This window comes from Chionomys nivalis, chromosome 9, assembly GCF_950005125.1.
Source record: "Chionomys nivalis chromosome 9, mChiNiv1.1, whole genome shotgun sequence".
Taxonomy (NCBI): domain Eukaryota; kingdom Metazoa; phylum Chordata; class Mammalia; order Rodentia; family Cricetidae; genus Chionomys; species Chionomys nivalis.
In genome coordinates this window covers 32,693,208-32,710,532 of record NC_080094.1, presented here as the reverse complement: position 1 = coordinate 32,710,532, position 17,325 = coordinate 32,693,208, and the positions used below count along the sequence as shown (strand labels likewise).

The 17,325-nt window shown below is 39.7% G+C and overlaps 1 protein-coding gene across 1 annotated transcript in view; it reads left to right on the top strand.

The window, feature by feature from the left end:
- Pcsk2 (proprotein convertase subtilisin/kexin type 2) overlaps positions 1-17,325 on the top strand; it is a 227,131-nt gene that overhangs the window by 17,092 nt on the left and 192,714 nt on the right. The window contains exon 2 of the mRNA XM_057781757.1: positions 14,216-14,320. Within this exon, the coding sequence (XP_057637740.1) occupies positions 14,216-14,320 (105 nt within the window). The remainder of the gene's footprint in view (positions 1-14,215; positions 14,321-17,325) is intronic.

Below are 17,325 nucleotides of genomic sequence, written 5' to 3'. Positions count from 1 at the left end.
TGATCCTGGTCTGATCTTTAGTTTCAAGTTTTTCATTCTTTGTAACAAATATTATTAAGACAATTGGCAACATATTGATGATGTCTATATATTTTGAAATATCAGTAATAATTTTCTTTTTTTATTTGAGGGAGTGGCAAGACAGGGTTTTACTATGCAACCAAAGACTGGCCTCAAAGTCATGACAATCTTCCTACCTCAACTTGCTGAATTACCACTATACCTGGCTTCAGTGATAAGACGACAGTATTATTATTATTAAGTATTGCATTCTTATTTTAATGTGATACTTGTTCTTATATTTAAATTTTTAAATTCCTTCAAAAATGTGTGGACTGACTCAAAGCCAACACTCTGCTATTTCCCTCTATGAACATGAACTCAAACTCCTCTGCCACCGTGAGACTTTGCCCTCCTCTGCCATGGCAGAAAGTTTTGCTGTAGCACAAACTGATAACTGTCTGAACCTCACATTTCTTAGCTATATAAGCCAGAGGTAAATTAGAAACCTGGACCCCTGGGATCTAAATAACACCCACAAACCCCTACTACACCCCTGTAAAAGCCCCATGCTTTCTCCACTATTCACACAAACTCTGGGCTAGATCGTTATTTCATTTCTGGATCCAGCTTCCATGCAAGCTTTCCAATTAGCAAATCACATCTCTGTCCAACATCCACAATCCACATTCTCCAGAATGGTGGCTTAACCATGAAATTTGGCCATCACGTTGGCTGTGCCTGCATAGCTAAACCTTCACCATGAATCCAAAGGCATTTTCCTGATGATACTAAGAGTTCAGACAGAATTAAAATATGCATCCCTGGAAAGTCATTAGAATGACTCCCATGGGAATTCCTGGGACATGGGATTGAAAAGGACTCTTGGAAAGGAGATGAGTGACTTCTTCAGTACAGCCTCTCACTGCCTGGGCTCAGCATCTTTGTAGCTTTTGCATTTGCTCCACCCCTGGCCTGCTGTACTCAGTTCTGCCCAGGCACAGCAGATCTTTTTCTTACCTAAGCCACTATGGCCTCCCAGACCCACGAACCATCCCAGGATTCTCCCAAACTGAAACCATTCTCCTTCCCAAGATAGCAGCTGAGGTGAGAAAGTCCTTACTCTCTCAGTCTCTGTGAAGTAAGAACTGGTACTGAGAAATAAGACCTGAAGTAAGTGGTGATGGACTCCACTTGCTTTTATTTTTCAAAATAAAATTATTTTATTATACATATCAACTTTCTAAAGCACACAAACGGCATGCAGGAAATAATATAGAGAAGTAAACACAGGACAATTAAATCAGCTGAAATATTATACCTGACATCAATTTTCACTAGCAGGTAAACATTTAATATGCATCTTTTTACCTGGTACCTTTCTTACCATGTCACTTTGTTTTCTCAGAAGGGTACACTGTGAGGGTTGCTCTGTGTCAATGAGAAAGGCAGTAGAGCTTTCAAAGCTGTATAGCGTTCCAGCTCTAAAATGTAGCTTCTAAAATGCAATAAACTTCTTTTTTCTTTTCCTTCACCACCACTTCTATGCTTCCTGTTCTTCTGTCCCATTGAGACTGATGTTGATATCTTAATATATAATTTGTGCTGATATCATTGTTCAAAAATATAAAATTGGAAAGGTAGATGATCAAGATAGATAGATAGATAGATAGATAGATAGATAGATAGATAGATAGAGACAGATACAGACATACAGATAGATAGATAGATAGATAGATAGATAGATAGATAGATAGATAGATAGATAGATAGATAGATAGATACAGATAGATTATAGCTAAGTAGATAGATAAACTGTAGATAGTAGATAGATGATAGACATAAATGATTGGAGATAATACATGATAGTAGATAATAAGTGTTAATGATAGATATAAGGTAGATAGGGAAGGCGAGAGAGAGAGAGAGAGAGAGAGAGAGAGAGAGAGAGAGAGAGAGAGAGAGAGAGAGGAGAGAGATGATATGACATAGATAGTGTAGGTACTAGGTAGAACCATTACTAGTTCTTTCTCTCTTATTCCAAGGGTGCCATGACTTGCCTTACCATTATGCACAATTAAAGAAAATCTAGGAGGGTCTCTGGGAAAGGTCAGGAAAATGAAAGTTCCATTGTTTTTTATATTCAAGCCCTCAAATATAATTGCCAAGCAGTTTGCAATCCTGGCTGTATTGTTTCATCTCCCAGTTTGTTTCTGAAACATCTTGACAGTAGCTTCTAGAGGGCAAATTTGTAAGAATATTCAGATGTAGAATGACTCCTGAGGTCCCCAAACTAGACTCCCAGAGAAGCCCAGCTAAAGTCATCAAAGTAAATAAGGTGGTCAGATGCAAGGAAGCAGTCAGGAGAAACAGCTTCTGGTCAGAAGGGAGGCTTTCACTTGGTGAAGGATGGATCCCAGAATCCATGGCTACATTACTTCTAAGTGGATGCACAGAAGCACAGTACCTGGGGTGGAGGCCATGAATACAACCTATCTGGAGCACCAATGCATCGTCTAATCCAGGGAACCAGAGCCTCAGAGAAGGCAGGCACAAGCTGCATCAGAAGGCCATGCCTCTTAATCTGGACTTCCCTGGTGCCGGGAGAAGCAAGTGTGTGGGTTCAAAGAAGTGTTTCAGCTTGGAGTCATACAGAAGTGGAAAATGAAGCAAGAGGGGACAGAGAGAGGCATTGGGAAGTCTTGCTGGGATCCATAAAATTTTGCAACATACTGAGAATTTTCAGCTCTCTTCAAGTCTGAGTTAGCAGCATTAGGATCCTGGTACCCAGCCTGAGTCTGCAAACTGACAATTGGCTTTGAATCCTCGTCCCGCTCATTTTCTCTTTCCTTCAGGAGCTGTGCACATTTTGCCTTAAAAGAATAAAGTGATAGCACCAAAAACAATGTATGTACATGCACGTGAGTGAGTATGTGTGAGAAAGATCTTATATATGTGTGTGCATGTATATGCACATATGTGTACATGTGAGTTGTGAGAGTGTGTGTGCACATGTGAGAGTATGTGTGTGTTTCTAGGAAAAAGGTCATTTAAACACGTATAAAGTGCTTTAAATATGAGAAGATTTTTACTGGGGCGCTCAATTGAGTATTTGGGGACCTATCACTGTTTTTAATGTCTCAACTATTTGTAATACTATAATTATTCTTAGAAATGAAGGAATGCATCTATCAGCATCACATCACTGAGCTGTATGGAGAAAAGTGTCTTCCACGACTGGGAGGCACACACAGCCTCTCTCTTCCCCTCCCGATGGGGCTCCTGCTTGCACAGTGTTCTCAAACAACTGACTGTGTCAGAGGACAGTAGATCTGGAGTCTGCACTCCAAAGATAATAAGCAAAGTAACCTATGTGCAGATTGCTATTCCATTAATCTGTGATTGGCGAACGTATCTGTTTATACGTTGCCCAAGAGGAAGCTCATTAGTTTCTGAATTCAGCCTTGTCAGACCAATTAGCGCCATTTGCTTCCAGAGCCCAGAGAGCTCATAAAGAAGTCACCATCATGGCTCCCAAGGGTGGGGATGTCACTTACAGTATGGCTACATGTTGAGTTCCACTCACTTTGCCATGAATATCAGTCCATATTTACAAAGACGAGTGAAACACAGAATTAGGAATAATGTTGAGGGAACTCTTGGAAGTCCTGAGCCTTCACCCTCTCAGTGGCTAGGATTTTGTTCCTTTGTGCTTCTATACAGATGCATCCATTCATTCATGAATCTGTGTGTGTGTGTGTGTGTGTTATACATATGAGTGTACACCTATCACTGTATGTGTGGGACTGTAACTCCAGTGTCTTCCTCTATTGCTCTCCAGCTGATATTTTGAGGCAGGGTCTCTCACTGACTCTGAAGCTCACTGGCTCAGCTAGGCTGTCTGCTGGGCAAGCCCTGGAGTTTCTGCTGTTTTCCCCCTGCAGTACTGGAGTTACAAGCACACATCACTGTTCTTGGTTTTTATGTAGATGTTGTGGATCCCAGCTCATGAGCACATGCTTACACAGAAAGCATTTTACACAACTGGGCTATCTCCCCAGCCCCAATGTCTGCTCTTATGAAATGAAGCAACTGGACCAAGCCAAAGTGTATAACTCAGTTAGCTCTGATAACACAGCTAAGGAAAGCTATCTAAATACATGACAGTCAGAAGTGGTAGGGCCCGTGACCCTCCCCCAAGACATTCACAATTAAATATTAAAATGCATTACATTTAACTTACAATTTAGAAATTATCTTAGACTTTTAAACGTTGTTAAAACATAAGTGTACCCATGTTCATGGCTGTGCTTTTTACAACAGGCAATATAAGAAGTAACCCAAGTGTGCCCATCAATGCTTGAATTAAAAACAAAATGTAGGATGTAAGCACACAGAGTGAGTTATTGCTCCTTGTTAAAAGGGAAGAAACCCTGACACATTCTCAGTGCATAAGAGCCTTGAGGACATTCTGCTTAAGTGAAATAAGACAAGCATGAAAGGTCAAGTGTTGCATGCTTGCCCTGACAAGAGATATCACAGAGACAGAAAGGGAAAAGTTGCAAGCCTAAGAGAAGGGAGGATGTTTAATGGGCTGTCATAACTTCTTTGCCTGATGCTGTGTTAAAATACTTAAGAAAAGCAACTGAGAAAGGAAAAGATTTTTTATGACTCACTCTTCAGGGGTATAGCTCATCAGGGCAGGGAAGTTGTGGGGCAGTAGGAGTTTGAGGCAGCTGGTCACATTACGTTGTTGTAGTAAGGAGCATAGAGTGATGAACGCATGGTATTTTCCACTTTTCCTTGGTTTTATACACTATGGGATCCTCACAGCAGAGAATAGCCCTACCCAGAGTCAAGTCAGTCTTCTCAGACCAGCTAAGGACATCAAGGCCATTTCACACAAGCATACCTGGAGGCCCATCTCCCAGTTGATCCTGATTCTACCATGCTGATAAATGATATTGACCATCACACAGTTATAAGTTGGTTTTGATGTTTTAGCTCATATTTGGTGGGGGGGAGATGGTGGAGAGCAGTGTTTCCTCTGCGTGTGTGTGTTAATGTAGTGGTTATCCAACCCAAAGCCCCACACAGGTCAAGTGATCTGCCACTGAGCTCACCTTCAGCTTTGTTTACTTGTTCTTTACAGAAGGGTCTCATAGTATAGCCCAGGTTGGCCTCACTACTGTGGCTCCAGTCTCTCAGACTGCTGGGAACATTAGGCCGGTGCCTTAATTTTTTTAATTTTACATACTAGCCCCAGTTCTCCCTCCCTCCCCTTCTCCACCCCCTACCTTCCCCCATCTCACTCTGCAACCACCCCGCAGAGGAGGTAAAACCTCCCTTAGGGAGTCAACAAGGTCCGGTATACCAAGTTGAGGCAGGATCAAGCCCCTCTCCCCTGTATCAAGACTAGTCAAGTTAACCCCCCCATAGGGGATGGGGCTCCAAAAAGCCAGTTTATGAACCCAGGATAAGTCCTGGTCCCACTGCCAGCCCCAGCCCCACTCCCAACAGATCAATTGACTTAGAGTTTTATTTGGAGGTGGTGAGCTGGTTCTGTGTTGGCAATAGTTTCTGTCCTGCCAAGTCCCACAGCCATTCAGCACCAAAGAAACACACAGAGGTCTACATTAATCGTAAACTGGTTGGTCTATTAGCTAAGACTTCCTTTTAACTCATACATCCTACATTAACCCATAAGTCTTGTCTGTGTTGGCCATGTGGCTTGGTACCTTTTATCAGTGAGGCATTCTCATCTTGCTTCCTCTGCATCTGAGTGACGATTACAGACTGAATCTTTTCTCTTTCCAGAATTCTCCTATTCTGGTTGTCCTGCCTATACTTCCTGCCTGGCTACTGGTCAATCATCATTTTATTAAAATAATACAAGTGACAAATCTTTACAAGGAAGAGGACCATTGTCCCACAGCAGTTCTGACATTGGGAGGTTGACAAAGGGTACACAATGAGATGTATTTAGCAGCACTAGGCTACATATGTTAAAGTGGTTGAAATGGAAATTTTCACACTGTATATATTTACTAGAACACTTTTCAAAAGACAAGTAATAAACAATAGCATGGAGAATTTGTTCCCTTAGTCCTGCCTTTAATCCAGGCCTCCCCAAGATGATGTCTTACATAATCATAGTACAATTAGTAAAAGCAGTTGATTCTAGTCATTAAGACCTTTACAAAATTTTCCAATGGCCTCACAAATGTCTTTCTCTCTGATGCAGGCTCTAACCTAGAATGTGTAATGTGCTTATTTAACTGTCTTCCTTGTCTTCTCTAATTTTGAAAAGTTCTTGGTCTTTCATGAACATGACTTCAAGGACCCTTAGCCAGTTATGAGTTTGTCTGGCCTTTCCATCTGATAGAATACACATTATATACTTGTCACCAGAGGTTTATGCAGTGCAGAGTGTGTCCTTCCTGTGGTCACCTCAGCACTTGCCTAAGGCATCTCATCATGGGGAAATTCACTCAGTTCACTTGGTCAAGGCAATACCTTCTAGGTCCCTTTGATTTGCCTGCTGTTGTATTTTTTTCTCATTGACTTTGTCATCCATTGGTAGTATTCTACAGACACACTTCCTAAATGATGAGGTTCCACTCTGACCACCACCTCCACAAGTTCACTGTAGGAAAAATTTCCTTTTGCCTCCACTCAAATTTACTTTCTAAAACTCAGTAAACAAAGCCAAAATAAAAATAAAATATATTTTTCCAAAACTCGCTGCTACTTAACCCCAAGCTCTTCTCTAGTGTTAAAATTTTGAGATTTATAGTATCCTACTTAATAGGAAATAAAAATCTAAGAAATCTAAGTCTATGCCAACCAGCAGAGGTCAAAGTCATAGGATTCTGGGTAGCCAGAGGCATTACGGCAATGCTTTCTTTCCCTTGGTTCATGTTTTAAACTCAAATCTTAACATTACCCCAAGCACATGAATAGGGTTAAGTAGAAAATGTATTCAAGAACCATTGAGCCTGGAAAATGCACATGAAATATTTATGTTAAATATGCCCTAGAGAATCTGGTTTTTAATGAACAGGAGCTAAATTACGAAAGCTACAGTGTTCTAAAGACTTTCTCTTGCATGCTAGTCCCCTGACAGACTTGGCTGTGCTCTTGAAGGACACCCTATAGCCACAGGCCTGATCCTAGCTGTCTCCTCCCAAGCCAAGAATGTGCCAGCACAGCTCCTATCTGAGCTGCTGGGACTGATGTCATAAGTGAACAGATAACTAATCTATTACAGACTCCTAGTTGCCCAAAAAGCAGAGGAAATAAGGGATTTTTTTTTTCATTTAGCTTTATCTTTCCTGCTATCTACTGCTAAGGGGGAAAATCCTTAAATGTAGCAGTATAAAATAATAACTATTTCATTATATCCATATTTGAGGGTTAGAAATTCAGACAATTCAGAGAAGAAACTGTAATGGCAAAATAAGTATATGAAAATACTCAAACATTTAGAACAGAGAGACCCATATAAGGTTGTATATTTATCTATTAAGTTGGCAAATATTTAAACACCAATCAATAGCTACCAAACTCGTGTTGTTGAGATTTCAGAAAAATGGATATTTGCATTCTTTCTCTGGTTTTGGTCAATTTTGGAATATACACCCTTAGAGGAGACTTGTGGAAACATACTGTTCCTTATCTCCCTGAGCAATCTGCGATATAAGAAAATCTCATCTAATACAGTGACCATTGACTGATATTGTAACAACATAACCAACTTATGAAGAGAAAAGAGATTTAGGGGCTCCCAGTTTGGGAGGCTTTGTTTTGGGGTCTTTGACAAGGTAGCAAATTAAAGCTGCTCACGTCATCACTATGAAGCAAAAGAAAAAAAGAGGAAGCTCCTTTCATGGCATGGACCAATGACCTGAAGACCTCTCAGTAAACCCTACCTCTTACAGCTGACCACCACCTCCCAACAGTGAAAAGTGAGAACCAAAATGTTAACTCACAGGCTTCTGGAACATTGTAGATCTAACTATATAGCACTGGCACCCTCTCAGATCCCCTTTATTTCTGTAAACTGTAGAGAAGTACCTTCTTTCATTGCCAGTTTTATTTGAGAATTTTCTCTTATTTGTGTTCTTAACAATAATTTCATTTTTATCATTTTTGTTATGTATTTTAAATATTAATTTTTGTTTAATTTTATATCTTTTCTATATTCTGTTTTATTTATTTTAAATTAAATATTTTAGTTTTGTTATTCTGGGGATTAGGGTGGAACAGGATTTTACTGTAACTTGGAACTCATGATCCTCCTGCCTCAGTCTCCTTCTTGCTGGGATTACATTTCTGTGACCATTTGAACTCAACTTGTTTTTTCAAGTTTCATGGGATGTAATATTAGGCTGCTGATTCTGGATCTTCCTTTTTGTCCTTTATCTTCTCCTCCTCCTCCTTGTCATCATCCTCTTTCTCTGCCTCTTCCTACTCCCCCACCCTCCTCTTCACCCTCCTCCTTGTATCCCAGGGACTGAGACTGATCCCAGGACCTTAAGGATACTAAGAAACCATGCTGCCACTGAGCTACATCTCCTAATAGGCATTTTATAGCCACGAATATTCCTCTAAGCATTATTTTGCCTAAATTCTTAAGTTTTAGTATTCTTGTTTTTGTTTGGTTCAACTCAAAATATTTTCTAATGGCTCTTGTACTTTTCTTTCAGTTATCGATAATTTAGTAATATATTTGTAATTTTATGTATTCCTGAGTTGTGAGATTTTCTTTGTTTACTTAATGTCACTATAGAGTGTGATCAGAAAGCATATTCTGTGTTTTCACTCTTTCTAAATTTATTGACACCCATTCAGCATCCTAGCATATGGTCTGTTCTGGAGAATATTTCACATGTATTTGAGAAGACATATTTTCTTCTACTTCTAGACAAGTATTTTGTGCATCTGTTAAGCCTTCTTGGTTTATAGTTTTGTCCATGTCTTCAGTATACTCTTTGATCTCAGCCTAGCATTTCAGTCCTCATGCAAGTAAGTCTTTCAAGTCTCTGTGTTCATCACCTCTCTATCACTATAACAAAATATCGGAGATAGTTATCCTGTAGAAAGAAAGGACATATTTTGACTTATATTTTCAGAGGTTTTGATTTATCGTGAATTGTCCCCATACCACGGTATAGAGGGTGACAGAGAAAATCTACTTACATCACAAGGAAAAGAAGAAGAAAGTGCTCCTCGGTGACTAAAGTACCATCACTGGGCCCCTCCTCCTGAAGATTCCACTACCGTAAAACAGCACTGCCCTGGAAATGAAGTCTTCTTAAGCACATAGGCCTGTAGTAGACATGCAAATCCAAACAACAGAACCAACAGTGACAGACCAATAACTTCATTTCTTCCTGCAATTTACTGGGTTTTGTTTCATCTTTAGAGACTTTGTTAATAAGTAAATTTCATATTTTTATAGTTTCATGCTATTTCATGGATTTATTTTTTATCCTCATAAAATGTTATTCCTTGTTTCTATCAATAAATTTTGTCTTAAATTGGTTTAGTTTGATACTTATGGAACAACACCTATTATTTTACTATTGCTTAGATAACTTATTTTTCACAGTCTTTAATTTTTCAACCCACCTGTGTATTTGGATCTAAAATATGCTTCTAGTGTGTAGCTTATGGTACAATCACAAACTGCATGTTTTTCTTATCAATTCTCTCAATTTAACTTTTGATTGAAATTTTGAAACTTTTTACTAACAATGATAAGATTTACATATGTGATTTTTCTATTTCTCATCTACATGTGTATATATTCAGTTTTGCATCACTAATTAAATACTTGAAACCAACTACTTAGAAAGTTAAAAGTTTGCTTTAAGAAACACTCTACAGAAAATCTGGAAGTGAGATTCACACCATTGCCTGTGTTTAGGTTGATGTTCTGGGCCTTCTTGTTGCTGTATTGATTTATTTGCTTTTTCATTTAGTGTTTTTCCTAGACTAATTCTCTGAACTCTGACTTTTTGAGTGCTCTTCTGATCTCTCCTTGCTTAGCCTGGTAGTCAGTCAAATATTGGACTGAAATTTTCTTAAAGATAGCGACAGGGTTTATATCTGTACCCCATTTTTAATTGGCTTATTTGGTTTTGATGTCTAATTTCTTGAGTTCTTTATGTATTTTGTGCATCAGTCCTTTGATGTGGGGTTGGTGAAAATCTTTTCCCATTCAGTAGGATGCCTTTCTGTCTTATTGACTGTGTCTTTTGCTTTACAGAAGCTTCTCGGTTCCAGGAGGTCCCATTTATTTATTGTTGCCCTCAGTGTCTATGCTACTAGCGTTATATTTAGGAAGTGGTCTCCTGTGCCCATGCGTTGAAGACTACTTTCCACTTTCTCTTCTATCAGGTTCAGTGTGTCAGATTTATATTGCAGTCTTTAATCCATTTGGACTTGAGTTTTATGCATGGGGACAGATATGGATCTATTTGCATTCTTCTACATGTTGACATCCAGTTATGCCAGCATCATTTGTTGAAGATGCTTTTTTTTCCCATTGTATAATTTTAGCTTCTTTGTTAAAAATTAGGGGTTCTTAGGTGTGTGAATTGATATCCGGGTCTTCGATTCAATTTCATTGGTTAACCTGTCTGTTTTTATGCCAATACCAAGCTGTTTTCATTACTATAGCTCTATAATAGAGCTTGATGTCAGGAATGGTGATGCCTCTGGAAGTTCTTTGATTGTTCAGGATTGTTTTGGCTATCCTGGGTTTTTGATTTTTCCATAGGAAGTTGAGTATGCAGGTGCATGGAACTAGGAAAAAAAAACATCCTAAGTGAGGTAACCCAGACTCAGAAAGATGAGCATGGTATGTATTCACTCATAAGTGGATACTGGATGTAAAGCAAAGGATAACAAACCTACAGTTCATGACTCCAGAGAAGCTAAGTAACAAGGGGAACCCTGAGAGAAACATACATAGATTCAGCTGTGGAGGGGAAGTAGACAAGATCTCCTGAGAAAACTGGGAGAATGGGGGTGAAAGGAGAAGAGAGGTAGAAAGGGAACAAGGAGGAGAGAAGCAGAGGGGGGAGTAGAACTTGAGGGAATGGAATGACAGAAATGGGGGCAGAACAAAGATGAAAACAACGAAAGTGATAGCTTGATAGACGGAGCCATTATGGGGCTAGCTAGAAACCTGGCACCAGAGAAATTCCCAGGAATCCACAAGGATGACCCCAGCTAAGACCCTAAGCAACAGTGGAGAGGATGCCTGAACTGGCCTTGTCCTCTAGCCAGACTGATGACTATCTTAAATGTCACCATAGAAACTTTATCCAGCAACTGATAAAAGCAGGGGCAGAGAACTACACTGGAGCACTGGGCTGAGCTCCCAAAGTCCAGTAGCAGAGCGGGAGGAGGGAGAATATGAGCAAAGAGGTCAAGACCATGATGGAGACACCCACAGAAACAGCTGACCTGAGCTAGTAGGAGCTCACTGACACCAGACTGATAGTGGGGGAGCCAGCATAGCACCAAACTAGGCCTTCTGAATGTGGGTGACAGTTGTATGCCTGGGGCAGACTGTGGGGCCACTGACAATGAGATCAAAATTTTATCCCTACTGCTTGAACTGGCTTTTTGGAACCCATTCTCTTTGGAGGGATACCTTCCTCAGCCTACATATAGGGGGAGGGCCTTGGTTCTGCCTCAAAGCAATGTGCTAGACTTTGTTGACTTCCCTTTCTCTCTGAGGAGTGGATGGGGAGTGGGGTAGAGGGGGAAAGTGGAGGGAACAGGAGGAGGGAAGGGAGTAGGAACTGGGATTGGTATGTAAAATGAGAAAAGATAGTTTTTAAAAATAAAATAAATAATAAAAAAAAAGATAGTGACTGGGTAAGGGTTTCTTATCTTTGTTGGCAGGCTTTAGATACATCTTAGGGCACACCTTTTATGCTCAGGCAGAAGTTTGCAAGTCTGTTTGACCTTCAACTTCTCTTTCCATAGAGTTTCAAGATCAGTCAGAAGTGAACATTTGAGATCTTTTTAGGTATTTTCTGGTTACTCGAGCAGTTCTCTCGTATCTGTCACCTACGTCTCTACAAGCATTGTGACTGGCAAAACCTCTGTGAATATGTCTCTCTCCAGATTTTTCTTTGCAGTTTTTGGGCCAGTTACTCATTGACCACAGTTCCTAGTTTAAGAAGCTGTGGTGTTAGGTAATTGCCACAAACTACCTTCAACAAATGCTCTAAAAATAAAACCTTTCTCAGTGAACAATGTTGGAGTCATATAACAAACTTTAGCTTTCTGGATATCTTCCTGTTATCTGGGAATGGGGCTTCTTGAATGACTCCAGTCTTGGGCACACCCCCCTGTGTCTGTTAAGTTGCTATTTTACACACATACTATGGTGGCTGAGATGATTTTGAAGCCATCTGCTTTCAAAGAAACCATAGAATTTGGCATCAGTGGGCAAACAGGACATGTTATAAACCCCACAAGTCTTTGTTTATTATTGGCAGAGTACTGTCTTGCTTGATTAAATGTTCCTCGGGAGGCTTCAAGCTTGCTGTGAATTTTCCGAATTCTGAAATGGTTGCTTGGCAATTGTTTCCAGTGCTTCTGTGAAAGTGATTCTTGAAGCTCCTCAACTCATCATTCTTGAAGGTCTCCTTGTCCCCAAACACAGCAGAGTCTTCAATTATTAAACAAGAAAGAGAGGAATAAATGTCTAAGAATACATCAGCAATGGAAAGTCTAAATACATCATGGTATCTCTTGTGTCATAGCAACAGCTACCAACAGAGAGGTAAAAGTAGAGTGTATAATAACATGTGAGGGGTAGATTAAAAACTATTTTATATAATAATGCCTAATAGTTACAATATATGTGAGCAAAATTAACTCATATATTTAAGAAAATAATAGTTTTCTCCTGACAGTGGATTGACTTAGAAAAGAAAAAGATTGGCCAGTATGTCCATTAAGCCAAATACTACTAATAAAGAAAAGGTGATTTTTTTAAAAAAAAATCCAGTTCTTTTGTCTATTCTATTTGTGTTTTCTTTAGTTTTCTAAATCTACTATATTCTCCTTTTATAATGATGATAGTTAATTAAGAAATATTTGTGCCACACTGAGGCCCTACTTGATGTGAAAGTTCTCAATAAGCCTCAATTAATTTAGAAAAGCTTCTTTCAAAGCATTTACCTTCTCTTCCCTTTCCTTCCAAGCGCATGGTTGGAACACACATCTATAGTTTACCATCACATGTTTAGAATGGTGGAACACTTTAATTCAGGAACCCCTTTAAAAATCTCATGCAAACCATGTGTCTTCTCCCCAATAAAAATGGACATATGCCCATTATTTTCTTAATTGTGAAGTATTTGGTTAAATTAACTGTTCAGAATAAGTACTGCAAGCAACATATTTTCATCACTATGAAGGCATGTGAAAGAGTAATAGAGATTTGAAAACCTTGGAGATTATATATATATGTAGACCTATATGTAAAGGAGAAAGAGAGAGGGTCCTAGAAGGAGGTAACTTGCCCAAGAACCTCCTGTTAGATGATACCAAACATGGGCAACGTTCAAGGGCTCAAGCTTTGAAATCAGGGCCCTTCCCTCAAGTTGCCTGGGGCCATAGACCAAATGGCAATACATGCTAGATCTTCTGTAACTCTTAGAGAAATACAAGCTCTCCTTGCTATGTCTTCTTCTCTGGTCTTGGCACTCATACTTGATTCCAGGTGCCCTTGAATGTAAGAAAGCAGTGTGGAGCCTGGCCTGGCACCCAGCAGGCACTTGTCCAATTTAAGGGATCACACTGTTCCCAACCAGATGAGAGGTACCAAAGGGACACAGGGAAACCCCAAGAGAGATTAGGTAATTGATCTGTAAGAGTACTTAGTCACAGCACAGCCCTGGGGTATCTGGGTAGTACGTGCTGTATAAGAAAGAGGTTGGAGAATTTAGTGTGTGTGTAAGTGTAAAGATGGCATGTAAAAGCTACAACTTGGAAGAACAAAAAACATTTGAAGAAAGAGGAAGAAATAGGTACCAGATATGCAGTGAGGAAAGCAAGAGCACGGAGGTTTGGGGTCTAACAGGAGATCTAAACTGTGTTCTCACACAGTTCCTGCTTCATGTACATATCCTGGTGCCAGTCCAGAAACTAACTACCCTCCTGTCTGCTTGGCTTTCCACAGCTCCCTTTTGCAGAAGGCCTGTATCACTTTTATCACAATGGCCTTGCAAAGGCCAAAAGAAGACGCAGCCTACACCACAAGCAGCAGCTGGAGAGAGACCCCAGGGTGAGTTTTGCCCAAAAACCTACGTCTTGATCTCTACTGCCACACCAGAACTCATCTGGTGAATACAGAGATACAGAGGGCAGGTAGGGGATGTTGAAATGCTGGAACTTTGTCTGTTTTGATAGAAGCAATGGATCGTTGGAAGACACCATGGATTCACTGCTCGTATTTAGTGCACAATAAATAACCCTAGGTTATTCCTAAGGATAGGAATGGGGAGGGCACTCAGGTGCTTCGTTCCCTTTTCTTCTTATTTTCTTATTTTTACATGGTGATTGCAGATTGCCTAGAACCATGTTTTGGCCTGTGGTGATGGAAAGACACACAGTGGTTTACTGAGTTGCTTATGGAAGGTTTCTGGTGGCAAGTTTGTGCTTTGAAAAGGTTTCTGTTTTCCTATTATGAAAAGAACAGTATTCAGACCAGTAGATGACGCTCATCTCTCCACAGGCCCTAGGTGTCTCAGCATCCATGCATGGCTGTGGCTGAGGACCTCAGTCGGCTTTCTTCCCTTGTATCTTCTTCTGCTGGCCCATCTGTTCCTCACTCCTCATCTGTCTTCTTTTTTAATTTAGTAATATTTTAATTAAAATATAGTTGTAACATTTCCCCCTTCCCTTTCCTGCCTTCAATCTATTCCCTCCCCTTGGCTCCTTCTCAAATTCATAACCTCTCTTTTTTAATTATAGCTATATTTTTATAAAAAAACACTTAAATATAAATACAATCTGGTGAGTCCACTTAGTGTTTCATATATATATATATATATGTGTGTGTGTGTGTGTGTGTATACATATATATATATATATATATATATATATATATATAAAATTTTATGAATGACCTCTTGGTATTAGATAACCCATTATGAATTCCTGGGGGAAATTTGTTCTCTCTCCTTCAATAGTCCTAAGTTGCCTGTAGGTCTATGTCTAGATGTTCAACACCATGAACCTCCTCCATGTTTGGATGGCAATTGGTGCTTTGTTCAGGTCTTGCTTAGGCAACCATGTTGTTATGGTTTTATGGGTACATTTTCCATGTAATTTCTAGGAGATACAGTCTCACAGAAGATTCCCTGGTCCTTTGACTCATATAATCTTCCTGCCCCCTTCTTTCCTGATGTTCTCTGAGTCTTGAGTTCAGGGGTTGTACAGCAGGTATGTCCACAAGGTAGGCACCCCGTGATCAGTCATTCTCTACATTATGACAGTTATGAATCTCCATCTGCTACAAAGAGAATTCAGCTGTCTTTTTAATGTTTACGATCTCCATCTTTTACCTCTGATTTTTATTCACTCTTGGACTCTAGATCTTATTTTCAACTCCCTCAGACTGGTAAAATTTGTTTTCCCAACCACATGTAAGATCTTAGCCTAGAGGGGTTCTCTCCAATGTTCGTACTTCTTCTCTTCAGAATAGGAACTTTAGCCATCATGGCCTTCTTCCTCCTCGAATCTCCAACTACCTCGTGTACCTATACACTCAGCCCATTGGAGATATCCCAGTTTCTCTTAGGCGAGTTCTTAAGGGCAGAGTACCACTAAGGTCAAGTTTCAGTCTCTGCTTTGAAGGTAGTGCAACCTCTTCCTTATGACTCTTAAGGCATAGACAGTTAGTGGGTAAGATGTTTGAGTTAGGGATTGGTAAAGACCCCTTTTTAGTAAGTAGACCTGGGAATTTATTCTTCTGAAACTGATCAACATTTCATCAGTTTTAATTGAGGCTTTAATTAGAAAGTAAAGGCTCCCAAGCAAGTCACCAGATAATAAGCCACAGGTAATTTTGTTTTACTCCTTAACACAGGTCTTTCCATGTGGCCTGAGGGAAATTTTGATTCGGAGAAGCCATTTTATCATTCATTGCCTTTGCAATAATAACTAAGTCTCTAATGCCGAGTCTCTTGTGTACCTCACCACCATGACTCAAGGGAAGAGCTCTCTTTCATAGCTTTGTCCTTGGCTTTAGTAACTAACAGCCCAGGAACACCTTTGGGCATGTTGGAAGGGATCTTATTGATATCATTTTTTAATCCAATGTGAGTACCACTGGGCAAAGATCACCCAGATACACTATGAAACAGGTTTTCCCTCATGTCAACTGTGCCCAGTCTTGCCTATGATGGCCAATCAGTTTCCTTTCACTTATATAAAGATACAGAAGCCCTGTTAGTTTCTCTCCTCCAGTAGTTCAAAAGCATTGCCTCCTACATACTCAAAAACACATAAAAGGAATGAGCCAAAACAGAAAGAGGCTTTTAAGTCCAGGCTGGCTGAAAGCAGAACTGAAGAGCAAGATGCCTGCAAGGCCATTGTTTGGATCAGGGAGATTATGTGAGGCCACTAAGCTGAGATTATTTCATTTGAAATGTTCTCTAGCACGGTGATTCTTGGTGCCATGTGATGTTTACAAGAGGGAAGATAATGAGATGGGTTGATAATAAAGAAGGAGTTCACATCTTGATAATTCTATTTATTTTTCTTTCTTCTTAAAACATTGCCCATGATCACTAGCAGGGGCATCTTCTCCCTTTCGTCATGCATTTTAAGTGTCCTAGAAGCCAACTACCGGCACCTAGTAGAAGTAAACATCTACCCTACCCATAAAAGCCCACAGAAGTCATCAGGGAAACTAGTCAAGATGAAATAACCTGAATGTTGTCAATCATGAATCCATTTTAGGAAAATAAATAGAGCATGAGGTTCTTATAAGTCTTTAATGTAAAAAAAAAAAGTTTGTCTTTGTTTTTTTAAAAAAACAAAAGTCTTCTTATAACTGCTTCATTTCAAAACGTTACATTAAGGCTCAGATCTTTTCTGTGTGATGCTCTTATGGTCACACAATGTTAGGCATCTGCAGAGGTCAGGATTGTCGGACACTATTCTTAAACAAAAATCATCAGTGAGCATTGCAAAAGCCGCAATGTGAAAATGCACGCTGAGGCTTTATAAACCTTAAACAAAAATGTGTGCATGTATAGTTTGGGAGTAATGCAAGGATGTGTG